Source organism: Amblyomma mixtum, chromosome 5 (assembly GCF_055824585.1).
Source record: "Amblyomma mixtum isolate Tamu chromosome 5, ASM5582458v1, whole genome shotgun sequence".
NCBI classification, from domain to species: domain Eukaryota; kingdom Metazoa; phylum Arthropoda; class Arachnida; order Ixodida; family Ixodidae; genus Amblyomma; species Amblyomma mixtum.
Genome location: NC_143016.1, coordinates 197,328,372 through 197,350,023, shown reverse-complemented (window position 1 = coordinate 197,350,023; position 21,652 = coordinate 197,328,372). Strand labels below are relative to the sequence as shown.

At 47.4% G+C, this 21,652-nt stretch overlaps 2 protein-coding genes across 6 annotated transcripts in view; both read left to right on the top strand.

Moving 5' to 3' along the window:
- LOC149345374 (alkaline phosphatase-like) overlaps positions 1-21,652 on the top strand; it is a 244,372-nt gene that overhangs the window by 124,700 nt on the left and 98,020 nt on the right. The window lies entirely within an intron of this gene.
- Positions 1,797-17,575, top strand: LOC149345375 (uncharacterized). The gene is made up of 2 exons (XM_089542828.1): positions 1,797-2,030; positions 16,295-17,575. Exons 1-2 carry the CDS (start codon positions 1,797-1,799, stop codon positions 17,570-17,572), a joined length of 1,512 nt encoding a protein of 503 aa, XP_089398954.1. The 3' UTR covers positions 17,573-17,575.

The following is a 21,652-nucleotide window of genomic DNA, read 5'->3' as shown; positions in this document are numbered from 1 at the left end:
TGTGGCACAGTTCCCGCGCCCAACCGACAAACAGTCCGTTCGTAGGTCTCTGGGCCTCCGTGCCTACTACAGACGTTTCGTTGAAAACTTTTCCACAGTTGCCGACCCCCTAACAATGCTTACTAGAGACAATGCATCTTTTGAGTGGCACGAGGATCAGGAAGCCGCCTTCAACGAGCTACGCAGCCGTCTGCAGATTGTCCCAATAGTCGCCCATTTTGATGAACGAGCTGCCACTGAAATTCATACTGACGCCAGCAATGTTGGCCTCGGCGCTATTCTCGTTCAGTGGCAGGACAGCAACGAGAAAGTCATAGCGTACGCCAGCCGCTCCCTCTCGAAAGCAGAGGCAAACTGCTCTACCACAGAGAAGGAATGCCTTGCGGTAGTGTGGGCGATTAGCAGGTTCCGACCATATCTCTATGGTCGCCAGTTTCGAGCTGTAAGTGAGCATCATTCGTTATGCTGGCTAGCCAATCTCAAAGACCCTTCGGAGCGGCTTACGAGGTGGAGCCGTTGGCTCAAGGTTTACGACATCACGGTAGTCTACAAGTCCGGACGTAAGCACAATGATGCCGATTGTTTGTCACGTGCACCTGCAGACGTTGCTCCGGCCGACACGGAGGACGACTTCCCGTTTTTTGCTCTCGTCACATCGTGCGATATGGCCCGGCGTCAACGGGACGAATCAGAGTTGCGTCCGCTCATCGAGCATCTGGAGGGCCTTAACGTTGCTGTTACACGGCTTTTCGTTCGAGGTATGGGTTCCTACAGTCTCCGAGATGACGTCCTTTACAATAGGAAGTTCACGCCTAACACGGAGAGAGAGAAAAACTATTATGGCAAGTGTGTTGACCCCCCTTGGGTCCCTGGACCATCGCACGGTCCCACCCTACGTCGGAAAGTTCATGTGGTTCTGACGTAGAGTGGGACCGTGTGATGGTCCAGGGACCCAAGGGGGGTCAACACACTTGCCATAATAAAGTTTTTCTAGTAGTAAGGTTGAAAGTTGGGCGAGTTGAATCATCATGAAAGTTTTTCTCTCTCTCTCTCCGTGTTATGCTCGAAGTTCCTCTTGTAAAGAACGTCTGGTAGTGCCATCCGAACTCCGTCCAGAAATCTTGCACGCCTGCCACGACGAGCCATGGTCATTTGGCTGTTACCCGGACGTTTGCCCACATTCGTGCGAAGTATTACTGGCCAAAGCTGCTCTCATCAGTCCAGCGATATGTGAGGACCTGCCGTGACTGCCAGCGATGGAAGACACCACCAGTTAAACCTGCAGGGCTTCTTCAGCCCATCCCACCGCTTACAACCCCTTTCCAACAAGTGGGCATAGACTTCCTGGGCCCATTCCCATTGTCTTCCTCTGGGAACAAGTGGATTGTTGTGGTGACGGACTACTTAACGCGGTACGCCGAGACACAGGAGCTTCCCCACGCTAGTGCTGCAGAAGTGGCTCAGTTTTTTAGGACATCCATTGTCTTGCGTCACGGTGCGCCATCAGTCGTGATCACACACCGTGGAACCGCCTTTATGGCGGCATTAACGCGATCTCTCTTCGAACGTACGCACACCAGTCACAGGAAGACAACAGCCTATGATCCCGAAACCAACAGCTTGACTGAACGCCTCAACCGGACGCCTGCAGATATATGCTTGCTATGTATGTCGACGTTGAGCATCGCACGTGGGGCGACGTTCTTCCTTATGCAACCTTCGCCTACAACACGGCAGAACAGGAGACTACCCGTCTTACACTTTTCCAGCTGGTCTAAGGACGGTGTGTCACTACCATGTTGGATGCTATGCACCCCGCTGGTCACAACGACGCAGACATCGGCACCTATGCTGATGTTGGCACATTCGTCCAGCGGGCTGAAGAAGCCCGCCAACTCGCAAGGGGCCGGATTCGACATCAAGAACTCGACGCCGGCCGCTACAGCCTCCGACATCGATACGTTCGGTACGAGTCCGGCGATTCTGTGTGGGTATGGACACCTGTGCGCCGCCGCGGACTCTCCGAAAAGGTACTCCGACGCTACTTCGGTCAGTACGAAGTGGTTCGTCGTGTTGGTGACGTCACTTACGGAGTTGTCCCACGGGTCTCGATCTCCTTACCACGTCGGCGCCATCCGACCGAGACTGTCCACGTGGTGCGCATGAAGCCCTACCATGACAGGCTGCAACCCGCCGTTTTAGCAGCTTAACAGCTTTCCGTGTTCTCTGCCCTCCGCCCTCTATACCGAACAGTACCTTTGCCCTGCGTGTTCGTTCCCGGCGTCGGGCCGCAGCTTTGACGGAGGGGGTAATGGCGCGTACTCAAGGGAGCGCGCCGACGATGAAGACGAAGCGTGAGTGTGTCGGTCGACGAAGACGAAGTGTGTGTGTGGTTCGGTCAGCGAGTCAGTATATTGTGAGTTCTCTGCTGTGCGCTGAACTTTGCTGAAACTGTGAGCTGTGCCAGTCCTGTCTTCGTTACAATATTCTCTTCGAATGTCCAGCGTATGCCAAAGAACATGCGTCCTATGAACAATGCATGCAGTCCGTCACCCAAGTGCCACTCACAGTGGACTGTACATTAGGGCCTTTAGGCTGCTATAGGCAGCAACGATGTGCAGTGTTATTCTTATTTGCCTATTTAGAGGCTATTTGTGTTTTAGACAAACTCTAATTGCCCGACCACTTTATCACCGCACTGTATATTCAAAGAACATGGCTTTGGTCCCATCCAAAGAAGCAATCATGCAGAGAACTATTGAGTTGGAACACTCTTCAATGACTGCACTTTTTCCTACCACCTTTCTTCCATCTTTACTTTCCTTCTCCCTCCCCTTTGCAGAGTAGCATATCAGCGAATATTAACGCCGGCTAAAATCTGTTTTTTATTAAAGACCTTTCCCTTTCTCTATTCCCAACAGCAGACTCCGCTCTAGCAGGCGACGGTTCAGCTAGGGAATATCGGCCAATTTTTAATTACGTGCTATGACGTTGTCTTGACGCCACACGAGTCCATATGGTGCTGTGACCTCGGTCATCTATGGCTCAAGAGGACTCGCTAAGCCGTCATGTTGTATTCATGACAGGATCCTCTGACTGGCTGCTTAGGATGCCGTTTGCTGTAGATTTTAGGGACGCCCACCGGGAATCCAAAAGTTAATTTTTTTTTGGTATTCACTCAACCTAGACGATGAAACGAACCAAGGTATAATATATAATGAAGTCTCAGAATTTGAAATACATACATCGTTTAAAATTTTCAGAAGACTTCTCACGACCCGTTTAAATTATCCCCAGTACTTTAGAAGGTTTCTGAGGTTTGTGCTGACGATAATAAATTCCTCCTCTCAGTTGTACAGGCTGAAGGTGATGCAGGCCTACACGCCTACATCAAGCCATGATGACCAGATCGTTGAAAGCTTCTATGAGGACATCGAATTGCAATGACCTAAGTAAAATGACAGTACACTGTACGGATGGGCGATTGCAATCCGAAGGTAAGCAAGAAGCAAGTTGGTGAAAATGGCATAGGCTCTCGGAATGGCAGGGGAGAGTTAATAATATAGTTTCCAGATAGAAATAACTTATGCATAATGAATACCTTCATCCGCAAACGAGCAAACAGGAAGTGAACGTGGAAGAGCCCCAGTGGTGAGACTAAAAACGAAATAGACTTCATACTGTGCGCTCACCCCGACATCGTAGGGAATGTGGCGATCCTCGGAAAGGTCCGTTGTGGCGACCACAGAGTGGTAAGGTCTCGTATTAGCTCAGGTTTGAAAAGGGATCGGAGAAAATTAGTGAAGCGGAAGCCTATTACCGAGTTAGCATTAAGAGGGAAAGTAGAGGAACTCAGGATTTTGCTGCGGAACAGATTTCCCGCTTTAAGTGAAGTGAGACGACCGTAATGTTGAAACAACAATCTTCTCACAGATATCGTTACGGAGTGCGCCGTAGAAGTAGGTGGTAGGATGGTTCGACAGGATACCGGGAAGCTATCTCAGGAGACTAAAGATCTGATTAAGAAACACCAACGAATGAGGACGTCTAACCCCATAGACACAATAGAATTAGTATAGGTGTCGAAGTTAATAAATAAGCGCAAAGTAGCCGACAACAGAAAGTTTAACATGGAGGAAATCGAGCATGCTCAAAAAGCGCATGTAGCCTACAAGCAGTGAAGAGAAAACTAGGCGTAGATAAAAACCAGATATATGAGATAAGAGACCGAGAGAGCAATGCCATTAGCAATATGGATAAGATCGTTAAAGTAGCCGAAGAGTTTACACAAATCTATACAGTAGCGATTGCAATCAGAATGTTGCTGAGAGAGGCAGTAGAGCACAGCAATAGGACATCGTGCCAGTAAGGAGGGAAGAACTAAAAAAAGCCTTAGGAGCAATGCAAAGGGAGATGCAGCTGGTAATGATAAGATAACACCAGATCTGTTGAAGGATAGAGGAGAGATTGTACTCGAAAAACTAGCCACCCTGTATACAGAATGCCTTGTGACCTCGAGCGTACCTAGAGCTTGGAAAAACGCTAGCATTATCATAATTCATCAGAAAGGAGACGTCAAGGACTTCAAAAATTACAGACAGATCAACTTGCTGTCTGTTGCCTACAAGGTATTTACTAAGGTAATCGCTAATAGGGTCAGTACAACCTGAGCCTTCAATCAACCAAATGATCAGGCAGGCTTTCGCAAAGGATACTCGACAATAGACCATATTCACGCTATCAATCAGGTGGTAGTGAAATGCGCAGAATAAAACCAGCCTCTATATATAGCGTTCATTGATTACGAGAAAGCATTTGATTCAGTAGAAGTCTCAGGAGTCATGCAGACATTGCAGAATCAGGGTGTTAAAGAGTGTTGTGTGAAAATATTGGAAGATATCGATAACGATTGCACAGCTACCATAGTCCTCCATAAAGTCAGCAATTAAATTACAATAAGGGAAGGTGTCAGGCAGGTAGACACAATCTCTTCAATGCTATTCACCACCTGTTTACAGGAGGTATTCCGCGGCCTGAAATAGGAACAGTTGGGGATAAGAGCTAATGGAGAATACCTAAGTAATCTGCGATTCGCTGATGACATTGCCTTGCTAAGTCACTCAGGACATGAACTGCAAAGCATGATTAATGAGTTAGACAGGAAGAGCAGAACGGTGAGTCTAAAGATTAAAATGCAGAAAACCAAAGTAATATTCAACAGTTTAGCAAGAGAACAGCAGTTCGCAATGGGTGGCGAGCTTCAGGAAGCAGAATATTTCTATATTCTGAGAATTTTTCTATATTTAGGGCAGGTGGTGACAGCTGATCCGGATCATGAGAGGGAAATAACTAGAAGAATAAGAATGGGTTTGAGCGCATATGGCAGATTCTCTTAGATCATGAATGGCAGTTTACCAATATTTTATTTTGAAACGAATTCAAGCGCACAACAACACACACACAAGAGAGGAAAGACACAGGACAGGCGCTAACTTCATCTGATTTATTCGCAGGTAAGAGAGCAGATTATATACATAAATGGAGACATGCGCAGTAAAGAAACACATCGTCAGTTCACAATGCGTGCTCGAGATACCTGTACTCGGCGTGCAAAAGATTAACAGACGTGTCACTCACACAGTCATGCCCCCTCTTCCTGATGTGAAAGGCTTCTAATAGTTCACGTGCCGTGTTATCACCGCCTCTGCCAAGTATCTTTATCTCTTTCAGCCGCGGCTCGCACGCTCTGCAGTTCGCACAATGCTCTGCCAAATGTGTCCCTCCGCCCCTTAACGCCCGCAAATGTTCCCCCGCCCGGTCATTGACACACCGCCCGGCTGAAATAGATAAAGATACTTGGCAGAGGCGGTGATAAGACGGCACGTGAACTATTAGAAGCCTTTCACATCAGGAAGAGGGGGCATGACTGTGTGAGTGACACGTCTGTTAATCTTTTGCACGCAGAGTACAGGTATCTCGAGCACGCATTGTGAACTGACGATGTGTTTCTTTACTGCGCATGTCTCCATTTATGTATATAATCTGCTCTCTTACCTGCGAATAAATCAGATGAAGTTAGCGCCTGTCCTGTGTCTTTCCTCTCTTGTGTGCGTGTTGTTCTGCGCTTGAATTCGTTTCAAAATAAGCTATGCACCATGTAGCCCAAACAGAAGTTTTGTTAAATTATCAATATCCCCCAAGAGAAAAATATACAACGGCTGCATCTTGTCGGTACTCACCTATGGGGCCGAAACGTGGAGGCTAACGAAGAGGGTTCAGCTTCAGTTAAGAACAACGGAGTGAGCTATGAAAAGAAAATTGAGAGGTGTAACGTTAACAGATCGAAAGCGGGTGGAGTGGGTGAGGGAACAAACGAAGGTTAATGTCACCTTTAATCGAAATCAGGAGGAAGAAGTAGCCTTGGGCAGGACATGTAATGCGAAGGCAAGATAACCGCTGGTCCTTAAGGGTAATAGAGTGGGTTCTAAGAGAAGGCAAGCGAAGCAGGGGCCGGCAGAAAGTTAGGTGGCCGGGTGGGATTAAGAAGTGTGCGGAGATACGGAAGTTTGCGTTCTTTGGGTGAAGTTTGCGTGTTTTACGCTGCAGGTTGGTGTATCCATTTGACTTCGTCGAACGGGCGAACTGTGTAGTTTTTGCTGTTGCTGCTGCCGAAGTTTTTGTTCTTTGTGTGTACCTGTAGTGATGCCTAAAGGTTCGACGAATGATGACAGGGATGCCAGAAGCGAACTACGCGAGCTTCGTGCTGTAATGAAAAGTTTGAAAGATTCCATGACTTTTATCAATGCACAATTTGAGGAAATCAAAAAGAAACTAGCTGAACAACAAGATGAAAAGAAAGATCTTAAGAAAGAGAATGAAAGTCTGCGGAAAACGGTCAAGGCTAATGAGCATTCCTTTGAACAGCTTCAGCGAAGAATGGTTCAAACAGAGCAGTACTCTCGAAGATGTAATGTCGAAATAAAAGGCCTGGTCCAGAAAGAAAATGCAAATGTTGCTGAACTGGTAACAAAGGTAGGCAGTGCTATAGGCGAGACTATCACTACTGATGACATAGCCGTTTGTCATCGCATGCCAACTCGTGAGGAAGGTAAAAGCAACATAGTTGTGTAATTGAAATGCCGCGAAAAAAGAGATGCTCTTCAGGAAAAGGCTCGAAGCAAATACATTACGAATGAACAAGTCGGCTTCGTAGATAGAGAAAGTGTGTTCGTTAACGAACATCTCTGCCCTACGCTGAAGCGACTTCTTTCCTTGGCGATAAAAAAGAAACGTGAGTTCGACTGGAAGTTTGTATGGGCCAGGAACGGAAAAGTACTTGAGAGGTAAGCTGAGGGAAGCGACGTGGTGCGAAACGAACACGATAAAGACTTGTCAAAGATTGACTAAGGTGGTGTGTTGCTAGTTCCTTGCTTTCGTCCTCATCATGTTATATCGAGAGTTCTGCTCACGTTCTTCTTTTTTTTTATTTGGTACCTGCATCGCCTTTCAGAATTACAGCAGGGGGGCACTTTCACATTCAAAAAACAAAAAAATCATGCACTTAACGCGCGAAAAAAGGCATCATTAGGTAGAACATTAACAATATGTGGCGGCAAAGCATTCCATTCGCGAACTGTTCGCAGAAAAAACGAATAACGGAGTACGTCACCTTTAAAAGGAAATTCATGAAGCTTTAAAATGTGGTCTCTTCTCTTCGAGACGTAGAAAGGTGGCTTCAAATATTTTGATCCGTCTATGCCAGTCTTGGAATAGAAAATGTTATGCAAAAATTTTAATCTCAGATTTCTTCTTAGAGTTTTAAGTTCTGGCCACTGAAGATTCCTTTTGCTTTCCGAGATACTGAGTGTCCTGGAATAGTTTCCAAGTACAAAGCGGACTGTCCTATTTTGAATTTTTTCCAATTTGTCAATAAGTTCTTGTGTTTGCGGGTCCCAGCACACTGATGCATATTCGAGTACTGTGCGGACGCGAGTAAAATATAGCTGCTTTGTGAGATGCTGTGGAAGGTGGCTGAAATTTCTTCTTAAGAAACCTAATATACCAGCAGCTTTCTTTACGACGTAATTAACATGCTTTGACCACCTCAGGTCAGCAGTAAGATAAACGCCCGAGTATTTAAAATTCTGTTCTTTTTTCAAGGCCGCATGGTTTATAGTGTAGATATAAGCAGGGTAGGAGCGCTTCCTTGAAAAGGTGACGTGTACACACTTTTTAGTATTCGAAGTCATGTCCCAATTATTACACCACATGGCTATCTTATCTAAGTCGTCTTGCAGGCATTGCACATCAAGTGAACTATCTATAATTCTATAAATCACGCAGTCGTCTGCTAACATTCTGAACGAAGAAGTAACATCAGCGTTAATATCGTTTATATACAACAAAAAAAGAACCTTCTGATATAGCACTGCAGGCGCGAACCCAGGCATTAACATCGGCTGTCCATATCAATGCACGTTCGTTGGCATCAAAGATAGAACCATTCACTATGTTTCTCGACGAATTCCGTTTCTGAATGCATGTCATCATGATCACGGAAACATGGTATCACGATGAAAGCCAGACGCTAACATTAGCAGGCTATAAACACTACTACCAAAACAGAACTTAGGGACGTGGCGGCGGCGTAGCGATGCATATCAGGGATGATGTGTCCTGCGAAGTGGAGCACCGTTTCACGTGTACTACTCCTGATCTGGAGGCGTTATGTGTTTGTAGGGGGAAAGATATGTTTTCTGTAGTATATCGCCCTCCTTCCGGAAACAAGAACCATTTTTTGACCTTCATCGAAGAAATGTTGGAGTAGGCTTCCTTTCATGAGTACCGTTTGCTTCTTGGAGGCGATTTCAATAGTAACTTAGCTGGAAATTCCGTTCCGTTCAGTTCAATAACACACTTCTGGCTTCTGGCTTTTATTCCGTTATCAATACACCAACACGGGTAACCGAAACAGGCGAGTCTGTCCTTGATCTTTTCATTGTCAACTCAGACATTTCCGTACATACCGCTGGCACCATATTCTATGACTTAAGCGACCACTGCCCAATATTTATTGCGTACTGCAGCTATTGACCACGAGAAAAAAACAAGCAATGACGTACCTCTGATAGGAATATATCGAATGGTAATATGAAATCCTTTCGGGCCCGCCTATCAAACAACGACTGGTCTCCCCTTTATAACGAGAATAATGCCTCTGAAGCTTACAACAAATTCCTGCTCATGTTCTGCTGTCTCTATAACGAATGCTTTCCATACAAGAAAGCAAGAAAAAAGAACAAAGTAAGGATGCCATGGATAACACCCGATCATTTGAAGGCGATTAAGGAGAAACAAAAACCCTTCCAAGATTTCTTGTGTACGAGAGAAATGACAGCACTAACAGACTTCAAGGAATACCGAAATAAGTTCAGTGCAATAAGTTAAGAAGAGCAAAGATCGCTTACTATAATAACCTCATATCTGATGCTTCAAGAACCGGTCCTCATATCTGATGCTTCAAGAACCGGTCCTCGGGAAGTGTGGAAGGTGATTAATGAAATTCTTCAAAGGATACGTCGGAAATGCAGCCCCCTGAAATGTCAATATGTGGCAAATGTATTTCGGGTGTAGCTTTAGCTGAGCATTTCAATGCGCATTTTGTAGACATAATAAAACCAACCTGCGACAAAAGAGGGTCAACGCCCACTGACAAACAAAATGCCACCGTAGTCTTGGAACCAACGGATGAAATCGAAATTTGTAGCGCATTCCTGAACCAGAGAAACACCAACTCAGTCGATGTCGACGATCTTCAGATAAAGCCTGTCAAGTTCGTAACTGACCTTATTGCGCCTCACCTGACATATATTTTCAACCTCGTCCTCACAACTGGCTGTTTCCCAAGTCGCATGAAAAAAATCAAAGGTATCGGTCATCTTTAAAGGCGGCAAAAAAAAACGACGGGGTTAACTACAGGCCAGTATCTATATTACCCGTGTTTTCAAAGGGCCTCGAAAAAATAATATTGGTGCGCATAGAAAACTTTGTCTCCAGACATAACATATTGCGAGAGTACCAAAATGGTTTCCGTCGAGGCAAATCAACCGAAACAGCGCTACTAACAATGAAAAAGCTCATCATCAAAAATATTGAAAGCAAGATGCTTACGCTTGGTATTTTTATAGATTACAGCTAGGCCTTTGACTTTCTAAACCATAAAATTCTGTTGGAAAACTTAGTACTCACGGTGTCCGCGGTGTATCTTTGTTGTCGTTTAACTCTTACTTGAGTGATCGAATGCAATGTGTCAGTATTGGGGGCCACACCTCATCCTTTAAAAGCATTTCATCTGGTGTGCCACAAGGCAGTCTTTTGGGGCCATTTCCTTTGAACGTATATGTGAATGACATTGTTCAACCCAATTCAGATGCTTATGTTCTTTACGCTGACAATACCAGCGTGTTTATTTCTGGTCATCGCATAAAAGAGGTGATTGCTAAACCAGAAACTGAGATGACAAAGATAATCAACTGCTCCAATGCCAACGGTCTTAACACTAACGCAAAAAAATCGAAAGCCATAAATTTTAAACCAAGTGCCAAACAGGCTATAATGCATCATCTTTTAACACTTGGTACTGGTACTATTGAAGTTGTCAACCAACATAGGATTTTAGGAGTGACATTCTCGTCTGATATGAAATGGACACACCACATTGATTTCTTGCGCAAATCACTATCGTCAGCTGCGGGAGCACTTGCCAGATGCCGACATCATCTCCCGGAAAAAATAAAGGTTCACATTTACCACGCATTATTCACGTCACATTTAAACTATTGCTCGCTTATTTGGGGAACAACGATCAGCAACATTAACGCAATTTTCCTTCTACAGAAAAAAATGGGTCGGTCGGCGCATCATGTACACGTTACTGTCAATACTTATCGGTTTTTATACCGGCTGTGTCATGTGGTGGTTGTTTAGAGCGTATAAAAGGTAATGCCCGAAGCGTTTTTCGAATAAAAGTTGGAAGTTCTGCGCTCAGTGTGTGTACGTGTTTTTCTGTCTCTGTCCGTGTTTTCTTCGCGCAGTTTAATCATGAATGAAAAGCACCAACTAGCCCGCCAGAAGGCTCTTCTAGAAAAAAAACTCTTCGTAATATTGCTAATGTATCGTACTACCATCCGACAGAAGAATTGTTTGTGAAGTAAAAAATAATAAAAGCAAAACATTATCTAGAATTTCGCTTACTGCACACTTTCTTTTACGCAAATAATTCCCTTCAAACGTTATTAAAGAACACCGCAAGTTTACGTAAACAAAAAAGCGATGGTCGTACTCGCAGTTGTGACATATGGTTTGTACCACACCGCTGTACCGATTATCTCTGTCAGTCCCTACAGTACCTGCTTCCATTTCTTCTGAACGATTATGAAAAGAAGGATGTATATTTCGAGACCTACAGTAAAAAACAACTGCGACAATATTTTGTAACCCACTAAACAACCGGTGTGCAATAATCATGCTAACTTTATATTAGAGTACGACTGACATATGTGAATTCCGCTATCTTTTCTGATGTTCAGGAAGAATTGAGGCCGAACGCCGATCACCTGGAATTCTCATTAACAAACATTGCTTTGTTAATTTTTGTGCTGTATAGTTGTTCGAATGATTGTTTGAAGATGTGTACTCACACTGTAATTTAATTTGTAACCACTGCTGCCTAGTATGGGCCCCCAGGCAGCTTTCAAGCTGTCGTAGAACAGCTTTTTCGCCTGGAGGCTTTGAACCTCGAGTTGAAAATAAATTAATTGAATTGAAATGAATCAATCTCGTGATCAGCCGTTACCTTCCACTTGCCAGGGTGGCAGGGTGGCAGGGTAAGTGCGCTGGCTATCCAGTGTCCGGAACGCACTGCGCGTTACAGACGCCAAGCTGCGTATGGTTGCCCGACGCGCCATAGCTTTTGCTCCATAACTAGGTTCAAGTGTAGTTGAACCGCAACTAATTTTTTTCTGTTTTTGCTCTGAAGACGCGCATCACCATTTCAGAGAATTACGTGAGTGCCGGAATGTACAGGAGATGTTATAAGTTGCCTTTGGAAGGATGTTCATCGCTGCTGGTTGTAAGGTTTTCAACTTGTGGATTAGGAATGGCTCACTTTATTTGCTATTGCATGCTGACTTTAAGTCCAATTGGAGAAAAAATTGTTCAAGTTCGTATAAGTTCTGGCCACGTTGATTAAAATGTTCCGGCACTGCTCTTTGGGCGCTCTTTCCAGAGCCAGCACGGTGGCCGTTTAGTGTGACGCTGATTGGTTTTACGGTTTCTGCGAAACAATGTTTCTGACAAGATTCAAGCGTGCAGATAACATTAGAAGACAGACAATTGAAGAGCTCTAGTATTTGAAGAAGTCGAGAGTTGGAAGAAAGCCTGTTTGGTCGGGGACAAACATACTGACGGTGAAGAAGGAGCTCCCACCAAAAGAAAAAAAAAACAAAAGCAACAATTGTTGTCTTTGTTTTTTCTAGTGGTCGGCGTTCTTTCTTCACCATCAGTAAGCGCTAGTATTTATAGATGATGTCGCTCGCCGTGCTTCTAACAGTAGTGTCGCTATGTAAATGCTTGCATGTATTGCATCTGCTTCAAGAGCATGAGCTTATTGTCGGTGGCAGTGTCTTATCAAGCCAAGCGCAAATTAGAATATCTCTCAGGGGTGTGATGCCTCTCTATGTCACCCTAGCTGCAGCGTAAATATTTTCTTCGGGCAGTCGTTACTAGCTAACATATGGTGATATTTCCGCAGGACAATGTTAACGTTGGGAAGTGCGTTTGAGTAATTTGTCATGCGTGCACGAGGGCGTTCACCGTCAACTTTTGGTCTCTTTACAAGTACATCGCCTTGTTTTAGACAGGTTGCTAATGGAAAAGTATTATTAAGGGAGTTTCGGGTATGGTTCCTATCGATTGTGCTGTTTTTTAGTTAGTGCAGATGTGACTGGAACAGTCTTTCCCACGACGTTTGAGAGGACATAGTAGCAGCGCTATAAAACAGGGTCGACAGAGTTGAAGAAGACAACACAGGTGTTAGACATCAAGTGACTTTATTCGCGAAAAATACCACGCATATATAGGTGACTATCAGGTGCCAAAAAAACAACAATCAAACCGCATGCGTGACGGTCCTTCGCGATACAGGAACTTCAATTCGTTAGTAGAAAGATAAACATTCGGTTTGCTCACACACGATTGCCTTCCCATGTGAATAAGAAAGGCTTCCAATACCTCCCGCTCCTTCTGGTCTGCGTCTACATATATCACATGTGTCTGATCAGAGAGAGGGGTACAATTTTTGTCGTTACATTTGCATGGTTTTTAGTGCGCCGCCAAGTATCCAAGGTCTGATATAGCAACTTCCAGATTCTTGTGCTCCATGAGGCGAACGTCGATACAACGGCCAGTTTGGCAGATATAGCATTTTCCGCAAGCTAGTGGAATTCGGTAGACTACATTTCTCTTGCAGGCCAAAAATGGCTTCCCATGCTTGATGGGACACGGCAGTTTCTCGTTGGAGTCATTATTTACAACTCTGCAAAGTTTTTTGAGTTTTTTGGATGCAATAAGCACTTCCCTTATCTTGGCTTTCATGGCCCCTTTTTTAAGATGGTGCGAAGCTGGCGAACATAGAGCAGTGCCACGCATCTAGCCGGTTCGTGAGCTTGTCGCTCAGTCGTCTGTGTATGTTGCCCAGCTTTTACCTCTATATCAGGCTCTCAGAGACCGATGGCACCAGTTTTATAGGAAAGCCTGCCTTAGTCAAGCGACTCGCCTGCTTTTGTACACCCTCAAGCATTTTGTGTGACCAAGACTTTTCTAGAGCTGGAAGAAAGCATGTAATTGAAATATCTTTTGTGGGAATTGAGTAGAAAAGATTTGCAACGTCAGTTGAGAATCCCTGCACAGACCCCAAAGAGAGATCTTCTTGCGCGAAAAGTTCAATTCTTGCTTCGAATTAGCCACCCTAAATGGGTCGATAAGCGTAAGGAACTTCAAACATTTTTGGGGAACCTGGAAAGGGCACCTTGCCGAGATCCCAGTTCCTTGGCAATCGTGCGCAGGGGAACATCCGGCTTGTGTGTTTTTGCCGAAAAGAATACTGTCAGCCCATCTTTTCCAGCCTCTTTTACCCTTTTTTTGAACCGATAAGCTTCACTAGGCTCGTCAACACCGGGTCTGGCGTGCGCCGTGATCAATTTTAGCCACAGCTGCGCATGCGCGAAACCGAGCGACGTCACGCGGAGCGCAGGTGGCCGCTGCTGCCGCAGCCGTCGTCGCCACCGCGCGCTCACTCCGTCGTCTGAGCCTCTCCGCTTGTCTTCCTCGCCACCGTTTTACCCTTCGCCGCTGCCGCGCGGTCGCCGCCGCCGTCCCAAAAGGACGAGGTTCTTTCGCAAGGCGTTGCGAGAACGCGTGAGCGGCGGCGGCGGCCATAGAAGAGGCGGCCATCTTCGCCACCGTTTGACCTTTCGCCGCAGCCATGCGCAGTGCACATTTAAAAGGACGGGTATATAAGGCGCGCATGCCCATAGAACAGGCGCAGACACTCGCCATGGAAGGAGAAGAAGAAGCAACAGTCGGACGGCGCCGAAACACCAATCCAGAAGTGCTAGCTTGGGAGTTGGCTGAAAAGCAGCGAGAGCTATTCGCTTATCCTTAGCTAAGCCACAGCCATTTTTTTAGATGAGTTAGGTTCATCTTATCACTTTCACGACATAACAAAAGTTTAGCAGACAGTCTCGAGACCACAACACATTACAAAATTTTCAGATATGCCGATGACTATCTTGTAATTTTCAAGAGTTTCCCGTTCCAAAACGCCTCTGAAGAGGCCGTCCGCATCATCACCGAATTCTCCTTGCACCTAAAAGATCGCTCCATAACGGTTGAACATGCCACAGGCTACAAGCTTCGCTTCTAGATCTTTTGCTGCACCTTTCGCCTGGCCACATCTGCTGGCAGTATGCACCCCGTTCGAAGAAGGTCATGCTGCCGTTCACCTAAAGCTTATAAAACGAGGTATCCCCACGTCCACAATCACAAATGCACTCTACAGATCATGCCACCACCATGTCTTCACCAGCTTCTTCTCGCAGGTGAGCCGGCTCAGATCCGCTAAGTTCGCGGAGAACCTGCTGCGGAGCCTGGCAGAAAAACTTGTTGAGGAATTCCGCGGAAATTTTAAGAAGAAACATACGGACATCGAACGATCGCGCACAGTCATTGTTCCCTGCGTGCATGGCGTGTCCCACAAGGTAAAAATATAGGTGGTAAGGTTGGATTTCGTGTAATTTTTTCTGCCCCGAACAAAGTTTGTGCTCAAGAGACTGAACGGATTGAATGCAAGAAAAAACACCTTTCTTACGTGCAAAACGTGTAAGAAAAACGTTGCGTAAGAAATTCCGCTTTCCTGTGGCAGGCCCAATGTAGGGCAAACTGAAAGACGTATTAACGATACGTTGCGCGAGCACGCTAACTCTCAAAATGCCACTATGGGGTCTAACTTAATCATTCACCGCATGAAATGCAAATGCTCTCCCCTGCTTGACAAAACCCGCATAGTCAAGAAATATTCCAGCCAGCATGCCCGAGAAATCTGTGAAGGTTTTATCATCAATAAGAAATATTATAGCTGTGTCAGTGCGCCGTCTATCACATTACTTTCAAAACAAATCGCTTTTCTTGGGCATCAGTCCAGATACTAGCCAGTCGCCCCCCTCATGTTCCTTTACCCTTGTTGGTGTTGTCCTTGCTTGTTTTCACCAGTTCTTTTCGTTTTTGGTGTTGTTTTATTGCCCCCTTTTCCTCCTTTAGATATGAGCACATGCTATTCACTTCGCCATATACTTTCATTTCATCCTTGACACGCGCCTGCAGCAGTTTAATAATTTTCTTACCCGCCGTTCACCTTTTTGCCTGTTCATCTCTAGTTAAGTTTCTTTTGTCATGAGCTGAGCAGGTGCCTTCTTCTTCGCCATCTTTCCGCGCAGCAAGTTGAATATGTTCGTCTTGATTGCGGAGTTGCGGTATATATATATATATATATATATATATATATATATTGTGACGCCCATGAAAAGGCAATACCCATTCTGCGTGGTCGGCGCTGCTGGATAAGCCGAAGATGAGGAGAACGAAGTTGGTGGCGTCTCGTGCTCGGCAAGCGGACCCAGCTGCTTTCAGTCCTCCGTCCCGGTCTCAATAAACCCTGGGCGTAACATCTTGGTGGAAGGTGCCGGGTAATCAGGTTCCTCCGAAGACGGATCCCCAGATTCACATTCGCCGCAGTCGTCGCATTGTTGGTCTGCCGCCTTCTGTGCCAATGATGTCCCTGGACGGCGACGCTTCGAGGTCTGTGCCCAGCAGCTCATGGCAGCATTTCCGGGAGCCACGGCCGTTCGCAGGCTCAACCAGCGAGGACGTGGATGAATGGCTTACCCACTACCAACGGGTGAGCCGCTACAATAAGTGGAACTCTTCTGCCCGACTTGCCAACGTCGTCTTTTCCCTGACCGACACGGCCCTAACGTGGTACGACAACCACGAGGATTCATTTACGACATGGGACCGCTTTGTAGAGGAGCTAAAGAAGTGTTTCGGCGACTCTGTCACGAAGAAGAAGCGGGCTGAACAAGCGCTTGCGCAAAGGGCTCAGCTTCCCGGAGAGACCTGTACAAAGTACATTGAAGAAATTATAAAGTTATGCAAGGTCGTCTCTCCTGGCATGACAGAAGAAGATAAAGTTGGTCACCTACTTAAAGGGTTTGCAGAAGACATTTACAATTTTCTTATCGGCAAAGCAAGTCTAGATTCTGTGTCTGACGTCATCCAGCACTGCCGCACATTTGAGACATTGAAGATGCGTCGCATCATACCGAAATTCGGACGTTTAGCCGGAGTGACAACGGTGGCAGCCGTAGACACATCATCGTGTGATCTGGCTTCCACGATCCGCCAGATCGTGCGCGAAGAGTTGGCCAGGTCGCTGGAACTCACTCGGAATTCTTCAGAGCTTTCCCCTGAGTATCCCACGCGCCCTCCTCCGCCAGCCGCAGTTAACGCAGCGGACTTTGAGGACCACCGGGTGCCCCGACAGCTGCGACCGCGATCGCCTCCAGAAAACCGGCCCCGCTTTTACCAACATCCGCCGGCCACATACGACGAGAACATTTGGCCCAATACTAGGCACGAAGACTACTTGCCGGCTCAACGTGCTCCTGGTCCCTCTCTTGTGTGTTACCGCTGCGGTCAGCCCGGTCACATCTCACGATTTTGTCCCCGCCGCCAACCATCGCGTTACGGCTCCTCAGGCTATCCTCCGCGGCAAGATTACCAACCTGTACCTTCTCGGCGCCCGTCTTACCCGCCTGATGTCGACAACCGATGGCCTGCACAAATGCGGAATAGTTCACCGGCATCGGATAGAAGCGTGACTCCACCTCCAGCTTCCCGCATTCGTCGATCTCCATCACCCCGACGCCGCTCCTCTTCGCCTCCGCCAGAAAACTAGTCGGCGCGACCGATGGGGGTGAGGTCGCTGGAAGTCTGCCGCCGGAAGTGATACCCCTGCCTGTAGTTATGTTGCGGAACAAAGTGAATGTGCTAGTGGATGGTGTACCTGTAATGGCTTTAGTGGATACCGGTGCTACTGTTTCCGTTATGAGCGCTGCATTTAAGTCTCTCCTTGGACGCAAAGTTTTGTCTCGGTGGGACAAAAATGTACAGTTTTGTGGTGTGAGTGGCGAACCGTTGCCTGCAATCGGAGTGTGTACTGTTAAGGTTTCTTTGAGTGGTGAAGTGTTCAGCACGGAAATGGCGGTGCTCGCCCGATCGACACACGACGTCATTCTTGGGCTCGACTTTTTGCAGATGTGTGGCGCCAACGTCGATTGTCGCACCGGTGAGCTCAGCGTCGGCAAATGTTTTACCACTGGCGTTGTGGAAGGCTCTTGCAGTGGAGAGAGTGTGCTCGTTGTTACCCGAGATATTGTCGTGCCTCCTTCTTCGGCCGTATGCGTACCGGTTTCCTGCCCCGATACCACTGTCGACGTGTTTGATGCGACTGTGGAACCGAACCATCTTACCTGCATGAAGAAGAATATTTTGGTTCCTCATGCCATGGTTTCCGTCACCAACGGTCGCACTGAATTATGGGCAGTGAATTGTTCTACAGAAGCGGTAGTTTTGCCTGAAGGCCAGAAGCTTGCGTCGTGCAGCCACGCCTCACAAGTGTCCGTTGCCTTGGTTACCGACGCCTTGCACGCGGAAGCGCCAGAGTTTTGTGACGAGCCCAAGCTACTCAGCATGATTGACAACTCGCTCTCGACGCATGAGCGCCGTGATCTCTTGGCCATTCTTCTGCGACACTCCACCATGTTTGACTTTTCACAGCCCGGTGGCCCACCTTCCATCCCCTCGTCTCGGACCCTTCACAGGGTTGACACTGGCGCCTCACATCCGATCCGGCAAAAGCCCTACCGAGTGGCCCCGTCTGAACGTAAGCTGATCAATGAGCAAGTGAAGGAGATGTTAACTAAAGGTGTTATACAAGAGTCGTCGAGTCCCTGGGCTGCTCCAGTAATTCTTGTTCGGAAGAAGGATGGGTCGTGGCGTTTTTGCGTGGATTACCGTCGTCTGAATGTCGTCACGAGAAAAGACGTATACCCGCTACCTCGAATCGACGATGCCATCGACTGCCTATTTTCAGCCTCCTACTTCTCTTCTATTGATCTTCGGTCGGGGTATTGGCAAATCCCTATGCATCCCGCGGACAAAGAAAAAACAGCGTTTATAACGCCTGATGGCCTTTATGAATTTAATGTGATGCCATTTGGCCTTTGCAATGCGCCCGCCACCTTCGAGAGATTTATGGACACTATACTCCGCGGTTTGAAATGGGAAATATGCATGTGCTACCTCGACGAAGTTGTAATTTTCGGAAAGACGTTCAGTGAGCACAACGACCGTTTAGCTCTCGTCCTCGACTGTATGCGCCAAGCTGGCCTTGTGCTTAACTCTAAAAAGTGCCACTTTGGTGCGCGTCAAGCGTTAGTGCTTGGACACCTCGTTGATAAAGACGGCGTCAGGCCTGATCCAGCCAAGACTGCAGCTGTCGAGTCGTTCAAGCCACCACAGTCTGTTAAAGAGCTGCGGAGCTTCTTGGGCTTATGCTCTTACTTCCGCCGCTTTATTCATCGTTTTGCGGACGTAGCTTACCCCCTGACTGGTCTACTTCACAAAGATGTGGCTTTCGAGTGGACACCTGAGTGCGACTCCGCCTTTCGCCAACTAAAATTCCTCCTGACATGCCCCCCTGTACTTCGCCACTTCGATCCCTCCGCTCCCACAGAGATTCATACTGACGCCAGCGGTGTTGGCCTCGGCGCTGTTCTCGTCCAGCGATGCGACAACAAAGAGCACGTTGTTGCGTATGCGAGTCGCTCGCTCAGCAAGCCGGAGCGCAATTATACAGTCACTGAGCAAGAATGCTTAGCCGTCGTCTTCGCCACGCAGCGTTTCCGTTCCTATCTGTACGGAAGACCGTTCACCATCGTCACCGACCATCATGCCCTCTGCTGGCTCGTTAACCTTCGCGACCCCTGCGGACGCCTTGCACGGTGGGCTCTCCGGCTACAAGAGTTCGACTACACAGTCGTCTACAAGAGTGGTCGCCGTCACGCTGACGCGGACTGTCTTTCGAGGCTACCCCTTCCTGAGTCGGAGTCTAACATCGATACGTTGGACCACTGCGTCGCGTCAGTGTCACCTGTTTTTCCTGATATCGCAACGTTCAAAGCGGAACAGCAAGAAGACTTAACCCTACAGTCTCTCCTTGCGGAGGCTGAAGACCCTTCCAACGTCAGCCACTTTTGTGTGCGAGATGGTCTTTTGTGGAAGAAAAACTATTCTCCTACGGGCCAGCGCTTCCTGCTGGTAGTTCCGAAGAGCCTGTACTCCTCTGTCTTGCAGGCCATGCACGATGACCCTACATCTGGACATCTTGGTTCGGCACGGACGCTGCATCGTACCGAGGCGCGCTTCTATTGGCCGAAAATGCGGGCCACGACTGAGCGGTACGTCGCCAGCTGCACTCAGTGTCAACGATACAAGCGACCTACTAGCCTTGCATCTGGTCAGCTTCACCCTGTGACACCGTCTGCAGCACCGTTCGAGCAAGTGGGCATAGATCTGCTGGGCCCGTTTCCAAAGTCCTATCATGGGAACCGCTGGATAGTGGTTTGCGTCGATTACCTTACCCGGTATTGTGAAACGGCAGCTCTACCCTCGGCTACAGCGTATCATGTGTCCTCTTTTCTGCTCCGATTCATAGTTCTCCGTCATGGACCTCCAAAAGTTATCATTAGTGACCGTGGTCGGCAGTTCACCGCTGACGTCGTGGAGCAGCTTCTCCGTTCCTGCGCATCACATTTTCGCCATTCCTCGCCTTACCATCCACGAATGGGCTCACTGAGCGCACAAACCGCACGCTCACTAACATGCTGTCAATGTATGTTGATTCAAGGCACAAGAACTGGGATAGCGTCCTGCCGTTCATCACGTATGCGTTCAATACCGCGCGCCATGAGACTACTGGCTACAGCCCCTTCTTTTTACTGTACGCACGCCCCCCACGCTACACCCTGGACACCATACTACCATTTTCTGACGAGCTCCATGAAGATCCCTCTATCGCTGAGACACTCTGTCTCGCCGAAGAAGCCCGGCGCCTTGCTCGCCTTCGTGTTCTCGCCTCCCAAGATCGGTCAAAAGCGCGCTACGATGCCCACCGCCGTCGCGTTACTTACAGTGCCGGTGATTTAGTCTTGTTGTGGCGGCCTATCAGAAAGCGAGGATTGTCTCAGAAGCTGCTGTGCCACTACGATGGACCCTACGTCATTATTGACCAAATTAGAGAACTCAATTACCGCATAGCTCGTCTCACGGCAAGCGGCCGTCGTTCAGCGCGAACCGGTCACTCACGTTGCCCGGCTGAAGCCCTACCATTCGCGCGGCGCTGCTTAACGCGCCCAGCGGGCTTCGGCTGCGTAGGGGGAAGTGTGACGCCCATGAAAAGGCAATACCCATTCTGCGTGGTCGGCGCTGCTGGATAAGCCGAAGATGAGGAGAACGAAGTTGGTGGCGTCTCGTGCTCGGCAAGCGGACCCAGCTGCTTTCAGTCCTCCGTCCCGGTCTCAATAAACCCTGGGCGTAAGAATATATATATATATATATATATATATAAAGGTACAGTATTACGACAAACGCGACTGTTCTTTTAACGTTTATTTTGCCAACAGTTGTTCATTGTCAACAGTTGATTGTAAGCCTGCCCTGACGAAGGGAATACCATTCCTGAAACTGTTGGCAAAATAAACGTTAAAAGAACAGTCGCGTTTGTCGTAATACTGTACCTAAACTAGTAAACTGGGCCATTGGAACCCCTACTGAATACTATATATATATATATATATATATATATATTTCTGAAATAAACGCCAGTTGCTAGTCAGCCCCGGTGTTGTGCTCTCGCTCCGTCGTGTGTTAGCGCTGTTCCCCACATGATCGTAAACCAACTAGTGCAACTCTCCAC